Below are 19301 nucleotides of genomic sequence, written 5' to 3' on the forward strand. Positions count from 1 at the left end.
TAATTGCATATTTAATACTCCATTACCGCTTAATGCCACAATGGAAATTTCCTAATAAGGAGGATACTTTTCTACATGACCACAGTATAACCATTAGTCAGGAAATTAATACTGATATAATACTGCCATCTAATCCACAGACTCCTTTTAAATTTTGCTGATTGTTCTGATTATGTTCTGGTGCTTTATAGGTCCAGCATCCAGTACAGATTCTAATTTTAGACAAATGGAAAAAATTGAACGTAGATTAGGTATGAAATAATGTTAAGAAATTGTTACATTTTAAGGTGTAAGAATGATGTTATATTGCTTAAAAGTTCTTTTCTGTTAGAGATACATACTTAAGTATTTATGGGAAAAATGATAATGTTTAAGAGTTTCTTTAAAACACTCCTGAGGGATAGGTAGAAGAGAAGAAACAAGATTGGCAAGATAAGTATAATTGTTGAAGCTGAGTGATGAGTACAGGGTAGTTTATTATCATATTTCCTCTATTTTTATGTATGTAAAACTCCATAATTAGAGTTTTTTAAAAAAAATAAAAAGACCAATGGAGAAATGGAAGAATTTTAAGGATTGGAGTGATATTTGTGAATTACCTCTGACTGCAATAGGAAGAATGGCTTAATGTGAAGCAAGAATGAAGACAGTGACTGGTTAGAGAGCCACTGAAGTCATCCAAGGAAGAGGTGATGGTGGCTTGAACTAAGTTAGTGGCAATGAGTTGGAATGTAGTAGATGGACTGAAGAAATAGTAACTCTCTGGATGTGAGAGTTGAAAGAAAGGGAATCCAGAATCACACTTAGTAGTGTGGTACCATTTACCTAGTTGGGATCACTGGAAAAGGAACAGGTCCCCAGTGGAGGGAAGAAGATTTTTTTAAATGGCCTTGGGTCAAGCTAGTACATTTGTGTAATCTGGCCAAAACTAAGTAGATAGATGATAGTAAGATACCTACATAATCATTATCTAGTGAACAGTGTAGAAGTAAGCCAGGTGGACAGAATAAACACATAATTAAACCTAGCTTGGGGTAATGTGATATTCTAAATGGACATGCGGCATTAGTAGGCAACAGAAAATGAAATGCAATGAGAATGTCTGGGGTAGATAGGTTATTTTATAAACTTGAAAAAATATGATTGGAGGCAGGATCTAACAGAAAGACTCCTTAAATTCACATTAAGTGAACTGGGCAGGGAGGATAATTCTTTTCATGGGAATATAGCTCATAAAGATGTGTGAATGGAAAGACATGTTTCAGTTGAAATTGCAAGGTGGTACTGGAGATCTCCAAAGCTGGGAAATGTAAGGGGACAGAGAACATGCATGGGATGTTGAATCTATGGTTAACAGGATGACACGGCGGCCTTGCCTTGGCCACAGCGCTGCCATGGTTGGGGGCCGAGGGGCCCCCAGGCGCGGCCGGGACGAGCCTCCGGAGAGCTACCGGCAGCGACAGGACTAGGATGAGCTTGATGGTACTTAACTGGGGAGAAGGAGGGTGCTGGTCGCAATTTTTACTCCTAGTAGCCTTGTTCCGGAAGGTTCAAGGTGAGACTATAAGTGACTTGAGAACCCATCAAAGTCAGCCCTTTAAGAGTTTCCTCTCACAAGCCATGCCAGAGTGGAAGAGTTCCAGCAGGCACTTCTGTTAAAGAGACTTGTTCCGTGAAAACTATACAAATTGGTGTTTTCATTCCTAAATGTATGATTGATCTACGTTCGTGCAGTTCCTTTGTTCCCATTCCCACCAAAGGGTGTGAGCAAACCCTACCTTCCCCGTTTGCCAGGGCTCCTCCAACCTCCTGAGCCAGCCCCCAGTGCAGACCCCCGCCCACGAGCCCGTCCCCAGCGCGGAGCCCCGCCCACGGGCCAGACCCTGGCACGGAGCCCCGCCCATGAGCCCGTCCCCAGTGCGGAGCCCCGCCCACGGGCCAGGCTCTGGCACGGAGCCCCGCCCCCCTGAGCCCCGCCCCGGAGCCTGCCCGGGGCCCAGCGCCGCCGTGGCACGGCCGCCCTGCCAGGGCCACAGCGCTGCCATGGTTGGGGGCCGAGGGGCCCCCGGGCGCGGCCGGGACGAGCCTCCGGAGAGCTACCCGCAGCGACAGGACCACGAGCTGCAGGCCCTGGAGGCCATCTACGGCGCAGACTTCCAGGACCTGCGGCCACACGCGCGCGGACCGGTAGGAACGTGGCTCATCCGGCCCGGGCTGGCGTTCCCTGGCCTCCCCCGGCCCCGGGCCAAAGCCGTGACGCCTCCAGCTTGGGCGGCCCCTTTAGGATCCTGCAGGGTTTTCATCCTTCCGATTCCACCCTTGCTCACTTTTTGTCCTTGCACCCGCAATTGGTCTCCAGAACCCCCACCTGGGCCGAATTCTCCTACAGCCTTTTTCCCAAGTCGGCTCCTCTCTCACCTGGCACTGCTTTTTATTCTCTCTGACACCCCATAACATCCCTGCCTCCTTCCAACCTTGCCCCTTTTTCCCTCCTGAAAGCCCCGGAGGATTACACAACAGCACATTCGTAGGCACCCGTTGCAACTTTGTTCTAGGAACGCTTTTTGGGCGCTCGAACAGGCCTTATGCCCTCAGTCAGAATTCTCAAGTCTCACTCACGTATTCACAACGGTACACCACGAAATTCCTACTTTACTCCCTAGGCATCCCCTGTGTTTTCTGGTATGGAAGAACCTTCTGTACCTTCCTCGAAGGCATTTGTCTGAGAGTTTAGAATATCTTAGCTGTAACAGAAAGGGAGTTTACTTAGTCTAGACCTTTTAAAAATGGCATTTAGTTTAAAATATTATTTTCCTTTTTGTCTGGAAGTTAAGGCGCATTATAAGCTGCTGATACTAACATTTTCCCCCCTTCCTTGAAGAATGGATGTACTGAACTAATATGTTTCTGAACAGTCATTTAAAAAGTACTACCTTCCTTCATCTGCCTTTAATTCTGGCACTTCACACCATCTGCCTTATCTACACATTCAGGATTTCCTGAAGAAGTAGCATCTTCTGGAGCTGTCAGGGCAAAATATTCTCCCTCTAACCCAACGTACTTCCTCCTTCCTTCACTAAATATTGTTTTAGGCATTGGAAATACAGCTGTGGACAAAGCAGTCAAAAATCGCTGCCCTTGGGTAGCTTACTTTTTTAGTGCTTAATTTCAAGACTTATTTTTAACCTGAAATAGTAAAAATATAAATATTCCCCTTTTACATGCTTATAATAGTAACATAAGTTTCTGGTGATCTGTTTCCAGACATTGAAAACCAGGAAGCAGCCCCATTAAAAAGACAAAATAGGTGTTATGAAGTGTACACTGACTCTATGCAAAGCTACTGAGACTTCACTCAGAACCAGTTCGTTTACTTTTCACAAGCTAGGTTATCTGCTCCTAAGGCTGCAGAAAAACCAAAGGGAAAAGGAAGCTGCTTTTAGGTATAATTTACAGCTTATAATAAGATAGAAGACTAGACAAACCAAAACAAAAATTACAAAAGGCAGGCAGAAGAATTCAGATAGCTCTGTGGTGCACAGGGCAAATGGCCTCAACACTTTCACAGGCCCTGCAGGCAAGCAATTGATGGTCATGGGATGAATCAGAGTACTTATTATCACCTGCTATTTGCCAGTCTTCAGGGAAAAGTTATGCAGGGCCACAATCCTTTATGTAAAACTCTGGACGCCTGATAGGTTTCAGGATTCAAAAGTGTTCCTGTTCATGTTTTTGTGTGCACATTCCACACATTACCTAACACCTTCCTCAATGTCTGGGACAGCATCCAAAATCAAACACAGAAATTTATGAATATTCAAATTTCACACTGAACTGGACAGATAAAGACTACTAATAACCTCATACCAGTTCAGACTAAATTTGCTGCTGATAAATTCAGGTCAGATTTTTTAAAACTTTTGGGAAGGATTTGCTGTAATATAAATTTTAGTTTAGTAGTGAATGTATATCATTTATAAATAACTAAACATTTTGAATCAACATTTTAAGCATTTATAATTAAATATTTTAGTATATACTAAAAATTATTTTGCGTTTGAAAAAAGTTGAGATACCACTAGTTTAAAATATAATTTATAGGCCAGGCACAGTGGCTCACGCCTATAATACTAGCACTCTGAGAGGCTGAGGCGGGAGGATCGTTTGAGTTCAGGAGTTTGAGCCCAGCCTGAGCAAGAGCGAGACCCCGTTTCTACTGAAAAATAGAAAGAAATTAACCAGACAACTAAAAATATAGAAAAAATTAGCCGAGCATGGTGGCGCAAGCCTGTAGTCCCAGCTACTCGGGAGGCTGAGGCAGGAGGATTGCTTGAGCCCAAGAGTTTGAGGTTGCTGTGAGTTAGGCTGATGCCACGGCACTCTAGCCCGGGCAACAGAGTGAGACTCTGTCTGGAAAAAAAAAGAAAAAATACATAATCTATAATTTATAGATAGTTATAAATTATTAACTTGCTTATTTTGGCTAGCTTTCCATATCAGCAAAGGGTCTGCTCCTTTATAGTTTGATAGCTATTGCAAACTTCCCTCCAAAAAGCTTGCTTCTGTCCCTGGGCTTGCCAGTAGTGTATGAGGGTGCTTCTTTTCCTAGATAATCACCAACATTGTATATGTCAGACTTTTTCATCTTTGCCAGTAGATAAACATATCTCATTTTAATTTTTATTTATTTATAAATTATGTAGGCCACCTTTGTGAACCATTTATTTTTCTTTTTCTGTGGACTGTTCATGTTCTTTGATTTGTTTTTCCACTCTCTGTGGTCTATTGGCTTATTCATTTGTAAGAATTAGATATATGTTAAGAAGATTCACATTTCGGGTTATATATTGCCAGTATTTCCTTCTAATTAACCATGTGCACTTTGATATTTATGTAATCAAAAATGTTGAGCCAAAATGACCAATTTTTTGTTCAGTGGTCCCTGTGGTTTGTCTTATTTTCTAGAAAGACTTCTCTGTTCCAGTGTTACCAAAAAACGAATTCTTTGAGGTTTTAAAATTTTTTTTTATGACTTCATTTTTAAATTTTCAGCAAATAAATATAGAAATAGCTTTTGAGACAGAGTCTCTGTTGCCCGGGCTGGAGTGCCAGCTCACAGCAACCTCAAACCCCTGGCCTCAAGCAATCCTTCTGCCTCAGCCTCCCGAGTAGCTGGGACTACAGGCATGTGCTACCATGCCCGGCTAATTTTTTTCTATATATTTTTTTTCAGTTGTCCGTATAATTTCTTTCTATTTTTTTAGTAGAGACGGGGGTCTCACTCTTGCTCAGGCTGGTCTAGAACTCCTGAGCTCAAACCATCCTCCCACCTCGGCCTCCCAGAGTGCTAGGATTACAGGCATGAGCCACTACACCAGGCCTAGAAATAGGCTTTTAAAAAGTACTTATCTCTGGCCAGGTGTGGTGGGTAATCCTAGCGCTCTGGGAGGCCAAGGTGGGAGGATTGCTCAAGGTCAGGAGTGCAAGAGTGAGACCCTGTTTCTGCTAAACATAGAAAGAAATTATCTGGACAACTAAAAATATATAGAAAAGAATTAGCCAGGCATGGTGGTGCATGCCTGTAGTCCCAGCTACTCAAGAGGCTGAAGCAGGCTGAATCAGAAGCTAGGCTGACGCCAGGGCACTCTTGGCTGGGCAACAGAGCAAGGCTCTATCTCCAAAAAAAAAAAAAAAGTTCTTAACTCCATCTGAGTCTAGGCCACCCCCTACCCGCTACCCGCTAGTGTGCCTCCCCCCCCTCCCCCAAGTAGGCAGTTAGAAAAACACAGGTGATTGAGTTTTTCATTCTTTTCCACTAATTTGAGATCCTGCCTTTACATTATATGACAGGGTTCATGTATTTGTTCACTCCTACATCCTCAGTGCCTGGTTAAGAAAAAAAACTCCCAAAAATTTTTATTGAGTGAAATATTTCCCACATGTATTTAGGTGTATTTCTTGATGTTTTCTATGCCATTAATCTATTTAAGCACCACTACCACATTGCTTTAATTATAGAAGATTTATAACAAGCCTTAGTATTTAGTGTGGTTTACTTGACAGAATTTTCTTGACTAGTTTTACTTTAGTTTTTCCATATGAACTTTTTTTAAATTTATTTATTTATTTATTTAGAGACAGGGTTTCACTATGTTCCCTGGCTGGAGTGTAGTGGCTATTCACAGGCAGGATCATAGGACACTACAGCCTCAAACTCCTGGGCTCAAGGATCCTCCCATCTCAGCCTCCAAAGCAAATGAACTTTAGAATCAGCTTGCCTGGTTCAGAAAATTCTGTTGGCATTTTTGTTGGAATAATATTACATATATTTAGTTTGGGGAGAATTCAGATTCTGAATATTTTAATGTTTCCTTAAAACGGAGCTGTAAGTTATTATTAAACTTTAAGGAATCTAGCATTCTAGAAATTCTCAGCAGCTTGACATATTTCTTGAGAACAGGTGAATGAACTTGGTGATTTTTACAAGGTCAGTTACAGAAAATATTCATTTTTAGATATGTTCATTTTAGTATTCATTCATTTAGAAAAATCAGTAAGGCATTTAACATAAAATCTAGAGGAATGTTATCTAATTTCCATTTTCTGGGCTTTTGATATTCGCATTTTTGAGCTTTTACTATCATTTTTATTTTTTGGCTTCTTCACAGACTTAAAACCAAAGTCCTGCCCAAATTATCTAGCTTCCCCATGGTACTTTATTTCTCAATTGGTTATATTTTCATACAGAATAGTTTCTTGCCTGTGTTACAAACAGCACTTGAGGGGATCTGGAGCAGGTGAGAACAGAGGCCATGTTAAGTAAAGTCTTGCCATCAAATTCAAGGAGAATGAGTAGTAGAAACCTAGGTAACAATTCTAGACCAATCACCTGAAAGTGATTTTAATTGTATTATGTAACTGTTTTCAAAAAATAATTGTGGGAAAAAACACTTAACATAAAATTTGTCATCTTAACCATTTTTAAATGTGCAGTTCAGTATTATTAAATATATTCATACTGTTGTGCAATGGAAAATTGTGTAACATTTTAAATTAATTTCTCAAACTTCATGCTCACTCTGCTGCTTTTCTTGTAAACCAGTGAAGTTTAATCCTGGGGCTGTCATTGACCTCCCCTCAACCCTTTGAATCTTAGAACCCAAGATTTGCAGCTGTGTGAAAAAGCTGATCAGTTTTTATCCTTCCCTTCAGTATTTTTTTTTTTTTTTTTTGAGACAGAGTCTCACTCTGTTGCCCAGGCTAGAGTGCTGTGGCATCAGCCTAGCTCACAGCAACCTCAAACTCCTGGGCTCAAAGCAATCCTTCTGCCTCAGCCTCCCGAGTAGCTGGGACTACAGGCATGCGCCACCATGCCCGGCTAACTTTTTCTATATATTTTTAGTTGGGCCTCTAATTTCTTTCTATTTTTCAGTAGAAACGGGGTCTCGCTCTTGCTCAGGCTGGTCTCGAACTCCTGACCTCGAGTGATCCACCTGCTTTGGCCTCCCAGAGTGCTAGGATTACAGGCATGAGCCACCACGCCCAGCCCCCTTCAGTACTTTTAACGGATATAGACACATGCTTAAACCAGTTTATTTTGCTGGGCTTGAGTGTTAGGAAGTGTCTGAAAGAAGCACATTTGGACCATCAGCAGGGATTTCTGAGGCTTCGGTTGGGGACTCCTCCGTGAGGTGTGTGTTTTGCTGAAAAGAAGGTCCCCAAGGTTCCTTCCTAATCCTTGCATTATTTTAAGATCCTTGGCTGGTTTTGTTTCTTGATGAGCTGATGCTTTTTATTTCTTTTTGGGGCCCAGGGGGTGGGGCTGTGGGGGTAGGGGATAAGTTCCAAATGAGCATTGCCTCTCCTAATGTTTTGGGGTGAATTTGCATCACTCTTTTCTTTTTTATATGCTTGATGATCTATTTGGCTATTTTATAACAGTTTTAGGAGAGTATTCAACTTCACAATCCTATTAAAAAGCAAATTTAATTGATTTCTTATTATGTGGCCTTCTTTCCTTGACTACTTATTATCTTGCTTTCATGTCACTTGCATTTTCAGTCTTCAAAACAAATATATTTTTTTCTCACGTAGGACTTTGTATAGTTTCTAGCTCACACACACTGCATTGTGTTTTCCTCGTCTTTAGTGCTCTCAGAAATTTTTGGTTACCCCTCATTTTGTGTTTATTTGCCTGCAAATGTTTCAGGAATTCATTATTTCCTTGTGCAGATTCAGTCAAAGATTTTATCAACACTGAATTCTAACGACCATTTGACTTCTAAACAAAGGAGGCCCTACCCTAGCCCATTTCCAGTTACATCTTGGCTATTAAACTTTTTAATCAAATTCTATTCACCTCCACAAGTCCTTGAATGCCCCAATATAAGGTAATGTTTGTATGTCTTGCATAAAAGCCTCTTCACCATGTTGGTAATCACTATGTTGAGAATCCTTTCAGTTTGCTTGAGGAAGCCTAGCCGATACTCTGCTCTTATTTCTGGAAGTATTATTCCCTGAGTGGGTTTCTGAGGCTCAGGGGTTTGTTTTGTTGTTGTTGTTTTTTACTGTGAGCCTGTAATGATTAGAATTAAGTTTAGCAGCATGTGACAGAAAACTTCCCTGATGCTTGCTGGCAGTCCTTAACGGGATTCATTGAGTTTTATTAAGCATTCCCTTTAATAAAGAATATCTTCAAATGTGTAGTCCCCCAATCCTCCAATAGGCTGCTGTTTGCTGAGGATTGCTTCTTGTTGCAGTGACTCTGGCCATAAAGTCATGGCCTCCCAGCACTATTTCCCAAGAAGTTTAATTTCATTCATATACACTTTTTGCTTGCTAAATAAAGATAAAAGGGAATGTTAAACCACATTTGTTATCATACACAGGCAGTGGTAACTCACCTCATGTGGCATGTGTTGTGTGTTATCTGTGTTTGTTGCAAGCTGTTTTCCATCCTGGGTCCAAGAAAGGCCTATCCTTGGCATTTGTAGTTGTGTAATACAAGTAGAAACTACAAATGCGATAATTGATAAGTGTAGTTCTACTTATATTTACATGCTTCTTAACTCCTTCCAATTATAGAGGGCTACTCCAGTTTTGTAGCTTCAAAAACAGAAAATCTCCCGTTGCTCCTAGGTGTGGTGCTTGCATTTTATCATCTTGACTTAACTCTTTCATATTGGACCTGCCAGGTCTTGAATATTTTACTTTGAGAAGACCATCTGTATACATTTCGCCTTTTCTTCCCTTCTTATTTCTTTTGCCTCTTTTAAGCTATGTTAGTCAATATGGATTTTGACTACTGTTCCTGTTTGCTGTTCTGACATAAAGTTTTCACTGGTTAATAGCTAACTTAGAAAATGAAAGGCAGAATAATGTGTAGGTGAAGGTAGATTTGTGTAAGGTAAATTGACCCTTCTTAGGTAAGACTGCTCTATTCTGAGAATTTTGTACTTCCTTGTACTTTTGGTATTAAAATATTTTGTATTTTCTAAAGTGATATACAGTAAAGAGGTAGCAAAAAAGTATTTTTTGACAAAATAAGTTATAAATTGGTGATCATAATGTCTATCCAAAACTTACGGCCTGTGAGACAAGAAAGCACTGGTAAAATTATGTGAGTCTCTTAGTTTTTACATCCCTAAAATGGGGATCTATAATCTCCCTCCTTCACGAGATTGTCGTTAGGAAATGAAGAACAGTAACACAGGCAAAGACTGGTTGGTAGGATTTATTAATACTTCAGAATAATCCAAGGTGGTAGCTGAGAGGAGGAGCAACATGTAAACAAGATTGGCTATAAATTGGTAATTATTGAAACTGGATGGCAGGTATAGGAAGTTCATTATACCCTTATCTCTGCTTTTGTTTGAACATTTCCATGATAAATTTTTTTTTTAAGTCAGGCTATTTAAGGAGACTGATCAGGGCAATAATTTTTCATTTCCTTCTTAGCAACTAAATATTTTAACTACTCTTAGCTGCTAAATGCTTCCTATGCTAAATTCCGTCTGATACAGAAAGTCAAGAAAGCTGGCCTGCTCTGGTTGAGGAGGAAGCAGGAGGCCTGGAGCTTGTTCAGTCTCACCGTTGTCCCTCTGAGGCTCCTCTGCAGAAACCCACCAGCCCCTATACCTGCTTTTCCTCTCATGTCCTCCTGTTACTCTAGAATGGGAGCCCCTCCTCCTGTCAAAGTCCAGCTGTCTCTGTTGTGTCCAGGATCTGTGGCCTTCTGCCCTCCAAAGGGTTTTGCTGCTTCAGATCCAAATTTTGTATCTTTCCCACTCTTCTATAGCATTCCCATCAGCATCCTCACATGCTCTAGTATCTCCCATCTTTAGAAGCAAAACAAAACAAATTCCTCCCTTGATTTCACTTCCCTCTCCATCTCTGACCCCATTCTCTGTCCCGCTTAATACCCAGGCCTTCTTGAGGGAGTTGTCTAGACTCACTGTGTCCACCTCCTCACCTTGCCTCCACTCTGCAGCATGCCAGGGCCTGTGCACAGCAAGGCCACCTGCAGTCACGTTACCACAGCCATGAGCACTTTCTGTCCTCATCCTCCTCAACCTCAAGGGGCATCTGTGACAAGGCCTTACCTTCTGTTTTTCTCCCTCACAGCCCAATCTCTGTCAGCTCTATCTCAGATCCACTTCCTTCTCTTTCTCTCTCTCTCTCTCTCTCTCCTTTGCCACCAACACAGTCTGGTTTGTTATAATAGCTTTTGACTTCTGCTCTTTCTTGTTTGTCCCCATTCATTCTTTACATGGCAGCCAAAGTGATCTTTTAAAACATGTGTTAGATCATATCGTTCCCATCTTAAAATCCTGCCAAATATTTTACCCTCCAACAAGGCCCTGCATGATCCAGCTGTTCCCTGTCACACCTGCTTTAACCCGGTCTCCCCTTTATCCCCCTTTACCCTGCGTTCCAGACATACAGGCCTCCTTTTGGTTTTCGGAATGCACCAATCTCTGATTCACTTTTTGAGTTTCCTTTTTTTTTTTTTTTTTTTTTTGAGACAGAGTCTCACTTTGTTGCCCAGGTTAGAGTGAGTGCTGTGGCGTCAGCCTAGCTCACAGCAACCTCAAACTCCTGGGCTTAAGCGATCCTACTGCCTCAGCCTCCCGAGTAGCTGGGACTACAGGCATGTGCCACCATGCCCAGCTAATTTTTGCTATATATATTTTTAGTTGTCCAGAGAATTTATTTCTATTTTTTTAGTAGAGACGGGGTCTCGCTCAGGCTGGTCTCGAACTCCTGACCTCAAACAATTCACCCGCCTCGGCCTCCCAGAGGGCTAGGATTACAGGCGTGAGCCACCACGCCTGGCCACTTTTGAGTTTCTTTGCATGCTCTTTCTTTGTCTAAAATGCTTGCTCTCTGCCTCATCTCAACATAAATGCTACATCCTTAGGTCTTCCCTGATGATCACATTGAAGTGTGTTCCCTTGTGCCCGCTCTCCCAATCATTCTCTAAGTAGAGCACAAGATCATCTCTTCAGCACAGTTTCTTTTTGAAGATCATAGCTTCAAATCCTGGGCTTAAGCGATTCTCCTGCCTCAGCCTCTCAAGTAGCTGGGACTACAGGCGTGCCAGGCCTGGCTAAGTTTTCTTCTTCTTCTTCTTTTTTTTTTTTTTTAGAAATGGGGTCTTGCTATGTTGCCCAGGCTGGTTTGTAACTCCTGTCCTCAAGCAATCCTCCCACCTTGGCCTCTCCCAAGTACTGGGATTACAAGCATGAGGCACTGTGCCTGGCCTCTCTTTAACACACTTTCAAACTTGTACTTACACGTTTGTTATGTTTGTTTTCCCCTACCAGACCAAAGTTCCAGTAGAGCTGGAACTACGTCTGTCTTCTCACCTCCATGGACTAAGCACAGCGCCTGACAGAGTCAGGGCTCATAGTGTGGCTGATGTATGTGTGATGGGTGAATGAGTGGATGAAGGCCTCGTAGGCCACAGAATGCTTAACCCTCCCTAGGACCATGTTTATAGAATTATGCTTCACTGGAGGACTCCCAGCTTTTATCAAGGATTATTATAAAGCCATATAAAAACTGATATTAAGGATTTCATACACATAGATGAGAACATTGTTTATTATATGATTCAGGGTACCACATGTAAAGTTTACGTTAGAAATTTGTTAAAATTTAGTGTTGCTAAGTTCTTTCTTGCCCCTAAAAGAAATTTTTGGGTTTCTCCTTTCTGATAATATCACTTTTCCCTTTTTGCCCTGGCTGCCTGTATGTTCAGAGAAAAAGTTAAGGCTCAATCATCAGGATTGGCATAATAAAGGAGTGGCTTATGAGAGAGACACAGGTTTTGGAGTTCAAGCTGGGTTTGAATTCCAGCTCTGGCACTGTGTATCTGTGGGCAAGAATTTTAAACTCCCTGAGTCTGGGCTGCTGTGTCTGTAAAATGGCGATGGCACCCGCCTTGCAGAGCTGGTAATGTGCCTGAACCACGGGAATGCTCAGCGATTATTTTTCCCTTTAGCCTCCCCTTTTCATTAGCTACATGTAATATAACCTGCTTCAAATCCTTTTTGGAAAAAGTGTGTATAAATAACTTAAAGAACAACAGAGTATTTGATGATTTGGTGAAAAGCAATTGATTGAAAACATACAATTTTACAAGAGCTATCAGATTTCTCTAGTCAAGTGTTTTTACTTGTTAATATCTCAGTATTCAAATCTCAATTCATATCTCCCCTGCTCAGAGGCCTTCCTTGACCTACCTGTCTAGATATCTTCTCTCCCACTGCTGTGTCCCCTTACCCTATTTTCTTTACAGCACCCATCACTATTTTAAATTACTCATTTGTCTTCTAGTTTGTATCAGCTAGTTGGAACTATGTCTGTCTAAATTTACCCCCGCACTCCCAGCCCCTAGGGCAGTACCCAGCACATAATTGGCACTCCATAACATTTGAATGAACAGAAGCTAAGTGGAACAGTTTGCTTCTCTCTTGGATAACTTTGAAAAGGAAAATGCATTTTCTCTGAAATCTTTAAACCATGCTTTTGGAAAATATTCCCAAACACCTATGTAAGATATAGTTATGTATAATATTTTAAAAGTAGAACTTTTGAGTTTAGATCATTGTTATCTTGTTAATGGTTTGCTCTCTATAAAAAAAAAATTAAATTTTCTGTTTTCTCTTTTAGATCAAAGAGCCTCCTGAAATCAATTTAGTTCTGTACCCTCAAGGCCTAATTGGTGAAGAAGTTTATGTAAAAGTGGAGTTGAGGGTTAAATGCCCGCCTACCTATCCAGATGTGTGAGTACATTTATAAATAACTTCGATGTAATTTCAGTTTTCTGTTCTGACAACATAGGAGCCGATTGACATTAATAGTATTTCCTCCTTCCTGCCCCCATTCCACGTTAAATTTCATTTCCTATCACCTGTGTTTCAACGAAACTACATCAGCAATAGATGTTTTCATGAAACCTGTCTTGTTTTAAAACTGTTTATACATAGAATTGTCACTATAGATATTGATATTTGCTCAGTGACTACTTGTTTGCTTCTTCTGACATGTTAACTTTGTTTACTTAATTCTTCATAAACTAGGAAGAGGGAAAACCTAGAAGAGAAGGATAAAGGCGTGGTGACTATTGAAAGCAATCGTGTACTTAAGGTTTAAAGTATGACTGGCATTAGAAATTCAGTAACCTTCTGTGCCCAACGTGACCATTCACAGAGTAGTGTTCAGAGTTGCCGTGCTTCTCCATGGGGCACTGTGACAGGCGAGTCTGCCTTCTGCAGGGCTGTCCCAAGGACATTAGCATCCCAGGCTCTTACCCACTGATGTTCTCCAATCATTGAGACAACAAAACCCCACACATTCCCAAACTCCCCCTGAAGGTGACGTCACCTCTGGTTGGGAATCACTGGTTAAAGCCAAAGTGTTAGCCATCAGCACTCCAGTGGTCTGTTCTTGAAGTATCATGTATGTTCCGTGTGATCTTTCCCCAGACATTCCACGTGGCAAGGCAGATTGGCCTGGATGATGTCAAGTGGTTTGAACTGATATTGCAGGGAACCAGTGAAGGATTTTGAGAAGGGAAGTGGCAAATAAAAGGAAGCACTGCTTTACACATTGGGTGGTAAATGTACAGAATTTGGTATCCTAAGAGGTGATGGCAGATATGAAAATACAGATAGGTCAAAACTGAGCTCCTTGAAGTCAGTAACTCCCCTTGTCCCCCAACACTGTACTGAAAGTATGTATAGGAGGTATGTAAAACATTAATTAATGAAAAAAGGTAATTAAATTTATGAAAGAAAATTAAGACAGAGCCTCTCTAGGTTTTTTTTTATGCCCGACACCAAATACATGGTGTCTTTCTTGGCTATGTGGTGCCCAAAAGTTCAATTCAATTCTGACACTAACAGTCCATAGTTCACACAGACCCTGCAAATTAAGGGCTCAGTCCCACAAGATTGCCCCCACTGCAGATGCCAGTTGCAAGTCCCAGTACTTCTGACCTATAAATTCTGGGTGTAAATTTGGGGTTTCCCACAGACCCCTCAGGGGTTGGATAATTTGCTGTGATGACTTACAGAACTCAGGAAAATACTTTACTTGTATTTAATGGTTTGTCATACAGGATACAGCTCTGGAACAGCCAAATGGAAGAGATGTGTAGGGCAAGGTGTGGGGGGAGGGGCACGGAGCTTCTATGCCCCCTCAGGCCTGCCGCCCTCCCAGCACCTCTGTGTGTTCACCAACCCAGAATCTCCCTGAACCCTGTCATTTAGGGGTCTTTATGGAGGTTTCGTTACATAAGGCGTGATTGATGAATTAAATCTTTGGCCATTGGTGATTGAATTCGATCTCCAGCCCCCTCCTCCCCGAAGGTCTGGGATGGGGCTGCCGTTTCTCACCCTGTGATCAAGACTTGGTCTTTCTGATGACCAGCCCCATTGCTGAAGCTATCCAGACACTGATCAGAGTTACCTCATTAGCGCTAACTCTGGTATGATTGAAAGGAGTTTGTTATAAATAACATAAGATGTTCCTCTCACCCCTGTCACTTAGGAAATTCCAAGGGTAGTAGAATTCTGTGCCAGGAATCGGGGTCAAAGACCAAATATATATTTTTTTGTTACACCTTAGCTTCACAAACTCAAAATACTCTTGAAAAATCAAAATAGAGAAAAACTTGGATATATCAGTACTATAATGTTAATTGTAGCATTGTTTATGAAAGTAAAGAAATTGGAAGCAGTCTAATTATCAAACACTAGAGTGAGGTTTCTCCACCTTGGCACCGCTGACAGTTCTTTGTTATGGGGCTGTCCCGTGCACTGTAGGATGTTCAGCAGCATCCCGGACCTCTACCTCCTAGATACCAGGAGTACCTTTCTCCTCAGGTTGCAAAAACCAAAAAAGTCTTCAGACATTGACAGTTGTCCCCTAGGGGCCAAGGTTGTCCCCAGTTAAGAACCACTACCCTAAAGAACTGTTCAGGTAAATCTTGATGTGTCCCTGTGATGAAAATATTATGGGATGATGTTTTTAGAAAAACATGGAAATGCTTATAAAAACTAAAAGTAAGCATAAATTATGAATTATGTGGCAAGGACAGAAAGAGAACATTAAGAAATTTGTTTAAAGTTTAATTAATTTTATAGATAAATTTTTCACCATTTTGTTAACATTGCTGTATAATGATTGCTTAATTAAAAAAAATAATTATATAAAGCTTGATTTGGGGAACCATTCCTATCCTTCTGAAATGATATGGTACAGGAAAACTTTGCTTTTCTGCAAAATAGTCCTTACTGGCACTGTGTGAGAGAGAATCCTAGATCAGATGGACCATACAGGGACTCAGGACTATACACAGCTTTCCTATTCTCAGATGTCCATCTATCCAAGTAGATAAGAATGGTAGCAATCCATCACATTGAAGCATTGAGGGAATGCAGAGATAGGTGAATCATCCAAGCTTCACAAAGGTAAAATACCATGAATTACTCAGAAATGCTTGGGAGGAAATGATTCATCTCCACTTCAGTAAAATTAAATAAATCTTATTTAATCTCAGAGAGTTGTTATTGGATATTTATTGATTGGGTATAAAAGGAAACCTGAGGACTGGTTGTATAATATTGTTGAGTAGAAAATATTGACTTAGATGAGCTGTAAGGGATGAAGAGAAGCATGAATTAGGCATCCTTGGGATAGGCAGTTTGCAGCGTGTGCATGAGTGGACTTATATACGAGTGAGCATTTCCACCTGTTTACAATCAGAGTGAGGGAGTGTTGTGGGAATACTAGGTAGGTCGCTGGGGCTCCATGTTGCTTGGTTATTCTTGTTCTGCTTTAAGGTAGAGCACATGAACAGGTGCAGAGTGCTTGGACTTGCTGGTGAGCTGTCAAAGCTAGGTTAATTGATGTTGGTTGCAAGCCAGGGTCGAGAATTACCATACAAGGGAATACATGGTTAAGTTACTAGACTGGAGTCAGACACAGCTGGAATGATTTTTTTTTTTCTTGGAGAAGAAACCAAGAGTTGGGAATCAGAGCAAATCAGAGACAATAAATAGTAATTGATGTTGGGAAATTTTAATCAGATTGTAAAGCTGAAAGCTAGCAGATTAAGCATGGTAAGTCTGGATCGCCTGGGGGAATAGGGCACCTGACAGCCAAAACCGAACATGTTGCCCAACCTGCTACCCCACAGGGTGCAGGTGGCTCCATGTCAAGCATCGTGTCAACCTGTAGTTGCTGTGATATTGTTGAAATCCTTTTAAGGTTAAAGGAAATGTTGCTGGGATTGTTCACATATGAGGACTGTGTGAAATCCTCAGGCCTAGAGTGCTTGGAACTTAGCCAATATTAATACAAACAGGCTATACTTTCTGGAGTAATTCCTTTTTTATTTTTTTCTTTTCCAGAGTTCCTGAAATAGACTTAAAGAATGCCAAAGGTCTATCAAATGAAAGTGTAAATTTGTTAAAATCCCGCCTGGAAGAACTAGCCAAAAAACAATGTGGGGAGGTAAGATTTGTTAAACTGAAATTAAAAGAGGACAGTGAAAATCTCCATCATGCTCACCAGCATTTGCCTTCCTGCCTTTTCTGTGGCTTAAGGCTGTGGTCCCCAACCCCTGGGCTGTGGACTGGTACCAGTCTGTGGCCTGTTAGGAACCAGGCACAGAGCAGGAGGTGAGCGGTGGGTGGGTAAGTGAAGGTTCACCTGTATTTACAGCCGCTCCCCATCACTCGCATCACCACATAAGCTCTGCCTCCTGTCAGATCAGGTGGGGAGGGGGATTAATTAGATTCTCACAGGAGCGGTACTCTCCTGTAAACTGAGCATGTGAAGGATCTAGGGTTATGGCTTCTTATGAGAATCTAATGCCTGATGATATGAGGTGGAGCTGAGGCGGTGATGCTAGCACTGGGGAGTGGCTGCAAATACAGATTATCATTAGCAGAGAGGTTTGACTGCACGATAAATGTAATGTGCTTGAGTCACCCCCAAACCAAACCATCCTCTCTCCTCCACCATCCCCCAACCCCCACCACCCCACCACCCACCCATCTGTGGAAAAATTGTCTTCCATAAAACCAGTCCCTGGTGCCAAGAAGGTTGGGGACTGCTGGCTTAAAGGCTCTCCCATTGCACCTCAGATCCAATTTTGACTAGAATATTTTGTTTCTTATTGTTGTGTACAAAGGGGAACATTGTTATTTCTATTGATTTAGGAAGGTTTTTGAAATATAATTCGTAGAGTATCTATAGATGATATTCTTGATGCTTAAGAATTTTTCTGAAAATAGTCAATGTGAACTTGACTGTACTTTTTGCACACTTTGGACCTGGCATTGTGACCTGATCTTGACTTGAATCTTTATGTTGGAAAATGTTTGTAGACAAGTGATATCTGACCAAACTTTGCCACCTCTTGCGTATCAGGATTCATTGTTTTCCTTAATTAGCGACATATTCGACTTCTTTAATATCTGTTCTACCCCTAAGGATTTATACTGAGTTCAGCACTGATTCTTTTTTAATCTTTTGAACATCAAGGTCTACGTATGAGTTCTCCCTTGGGTGGGAGAACTCTCTCTGGAGAGCAAGACTAGGTGACTTCTGGGGGTAGAGTATTATTATGCTTTCCTTAAGCCAGACCAATTCCCTCTAAATGCAATCCATCTTTTCCTTACTTCTGTATAAATCACTCAAGTGTTTTTGCTTAAGCAGCCCTAGGCTGCCTCCTCATCTATTTCAGACCTCTGTTAGAGATAACCAAAGGTAACATTCACCTCATACAGAGGCACTTGCATTTTATAACACAGTGAGTCACAGTGCAATCCGTGAAGTACCTTTTGCTATAAAAATTATGTCCACTTAAGTTGATGTTTCGAAGAATTTAATGATTAATGAGAGTGATTATAGAACAGCCTGAATAAAAAAACTAGGCCTTGGGAGTTATTCTCAAGTTCTTCTTAGTGTAAGGGGACTCTAATGTCTAACTAAAAAATATTAATAATATGGAGTTATATTGAAAATTCAGCTACAGAAAATCCTCTACTTTCTTGGATTCATGATTTATGATTTCACTTTTTTTAACTGTATTTTAAATTAAACTTTTAAGACAATTATATATTTATACATGTATTGTAAGAAATCCTAAAGATCTCATGCACCTTTTACCCAGTTTGCCCACTGGTAACATTGTGCAATGCTGTAGTACAATATGTAACTAGGATATTGACATCGATACAACTGAGAAACAGAAGTGTTCCCTCACCCCAAGCATCTCTCAGGTTGCTCTCCTCTAGCCACCCCTGGAACTCCCACCATTTCCTCCATACCTGCCAACCACTAATCTGTTCTCCATTTCTATAATTTTGTCATTTCAAGGATGTTATATAGGTGTAGTCACACAGTATGTAACCCTTTGGGATTGGCATTTTCCATTCTGCATAATTTCCTAGAGATTCATCCAGGCTGTTGCATGTCTCAATAGATGTTAGTTTTTGTAGCTGAGTAGTATACCAAGGTATAGAATTACCACTGTTTGTTTAACCATTCACCAGGTGAAAGACATCTAGATTATTTCCAGTTTTTGGCTATTACAAATAAAGCTGCTGTAAATATAAATATGTAGGTTTTTGTGTGTAAGCATAAGTTTTCATTTGTCTGGGATAAATGCCCAGGAGTGCAATTGTGGGTGTAGAGCAACTGCATGTTTAGTTTTTTAAGAAGCTGCCAATCTTTTTCAAATTGGCTGAACCTCTTTATATTCCCACCAAAAATATGTGAAT

The 19301-nt window shown here is 41.0% G+C and overlaps 1 protein-coding gene across 5 annotated transcripts in view; it reads left to right on the plus strand.

The window, feature by feature from the left end:
- The first annotated feature begins 1977 nt into the window (after positions 1-1977).
- EIF2AK4 (eukaryotic translation initiation factor 2 alpha kinase 4) overlaps positions 1978-19301 on the plus strand; it is a 96303-nt gene continuing 78979 nt past the window's right edge. For 4 of the 5 annotated variants that reach the window (XM_045530970.1, XM_045531249.1, XM_045531005.1 and 1 more), the window contains exons 1-3: positions 1986-2187; positions 13177-13289; positions 16923-17025. In XM_045530970.1, coding sequence (XP_045386926.1) covers positions 2044-2187; positions 13177-13289; positions 16923-17025 — 360 coding nt within the window. In that variant the 5' untranslated portion in view covers positions 1986-2043. Of the gene's footprint in view, positions 2188-13176; positions 13290-16922; positions 17026-19301 lie in introns of all 5 variants that reach the window. The other variant, XM_045530911.1, reaches the window with a different exon arrangement.

This window comes from Lemur catta, chromosome 1, assembly GCF_020740605.2.
Source record: "Lemur catta isolate mLemCat1 chromosome 1, mLemCat1.pri, whole genome shotgun sequence".
Taxonomy (NCBI): Eukaryota; Metazoa; Chordata; class Mammalia; order Primates; family Lemuridae; genus Lemur; species Lemur catta.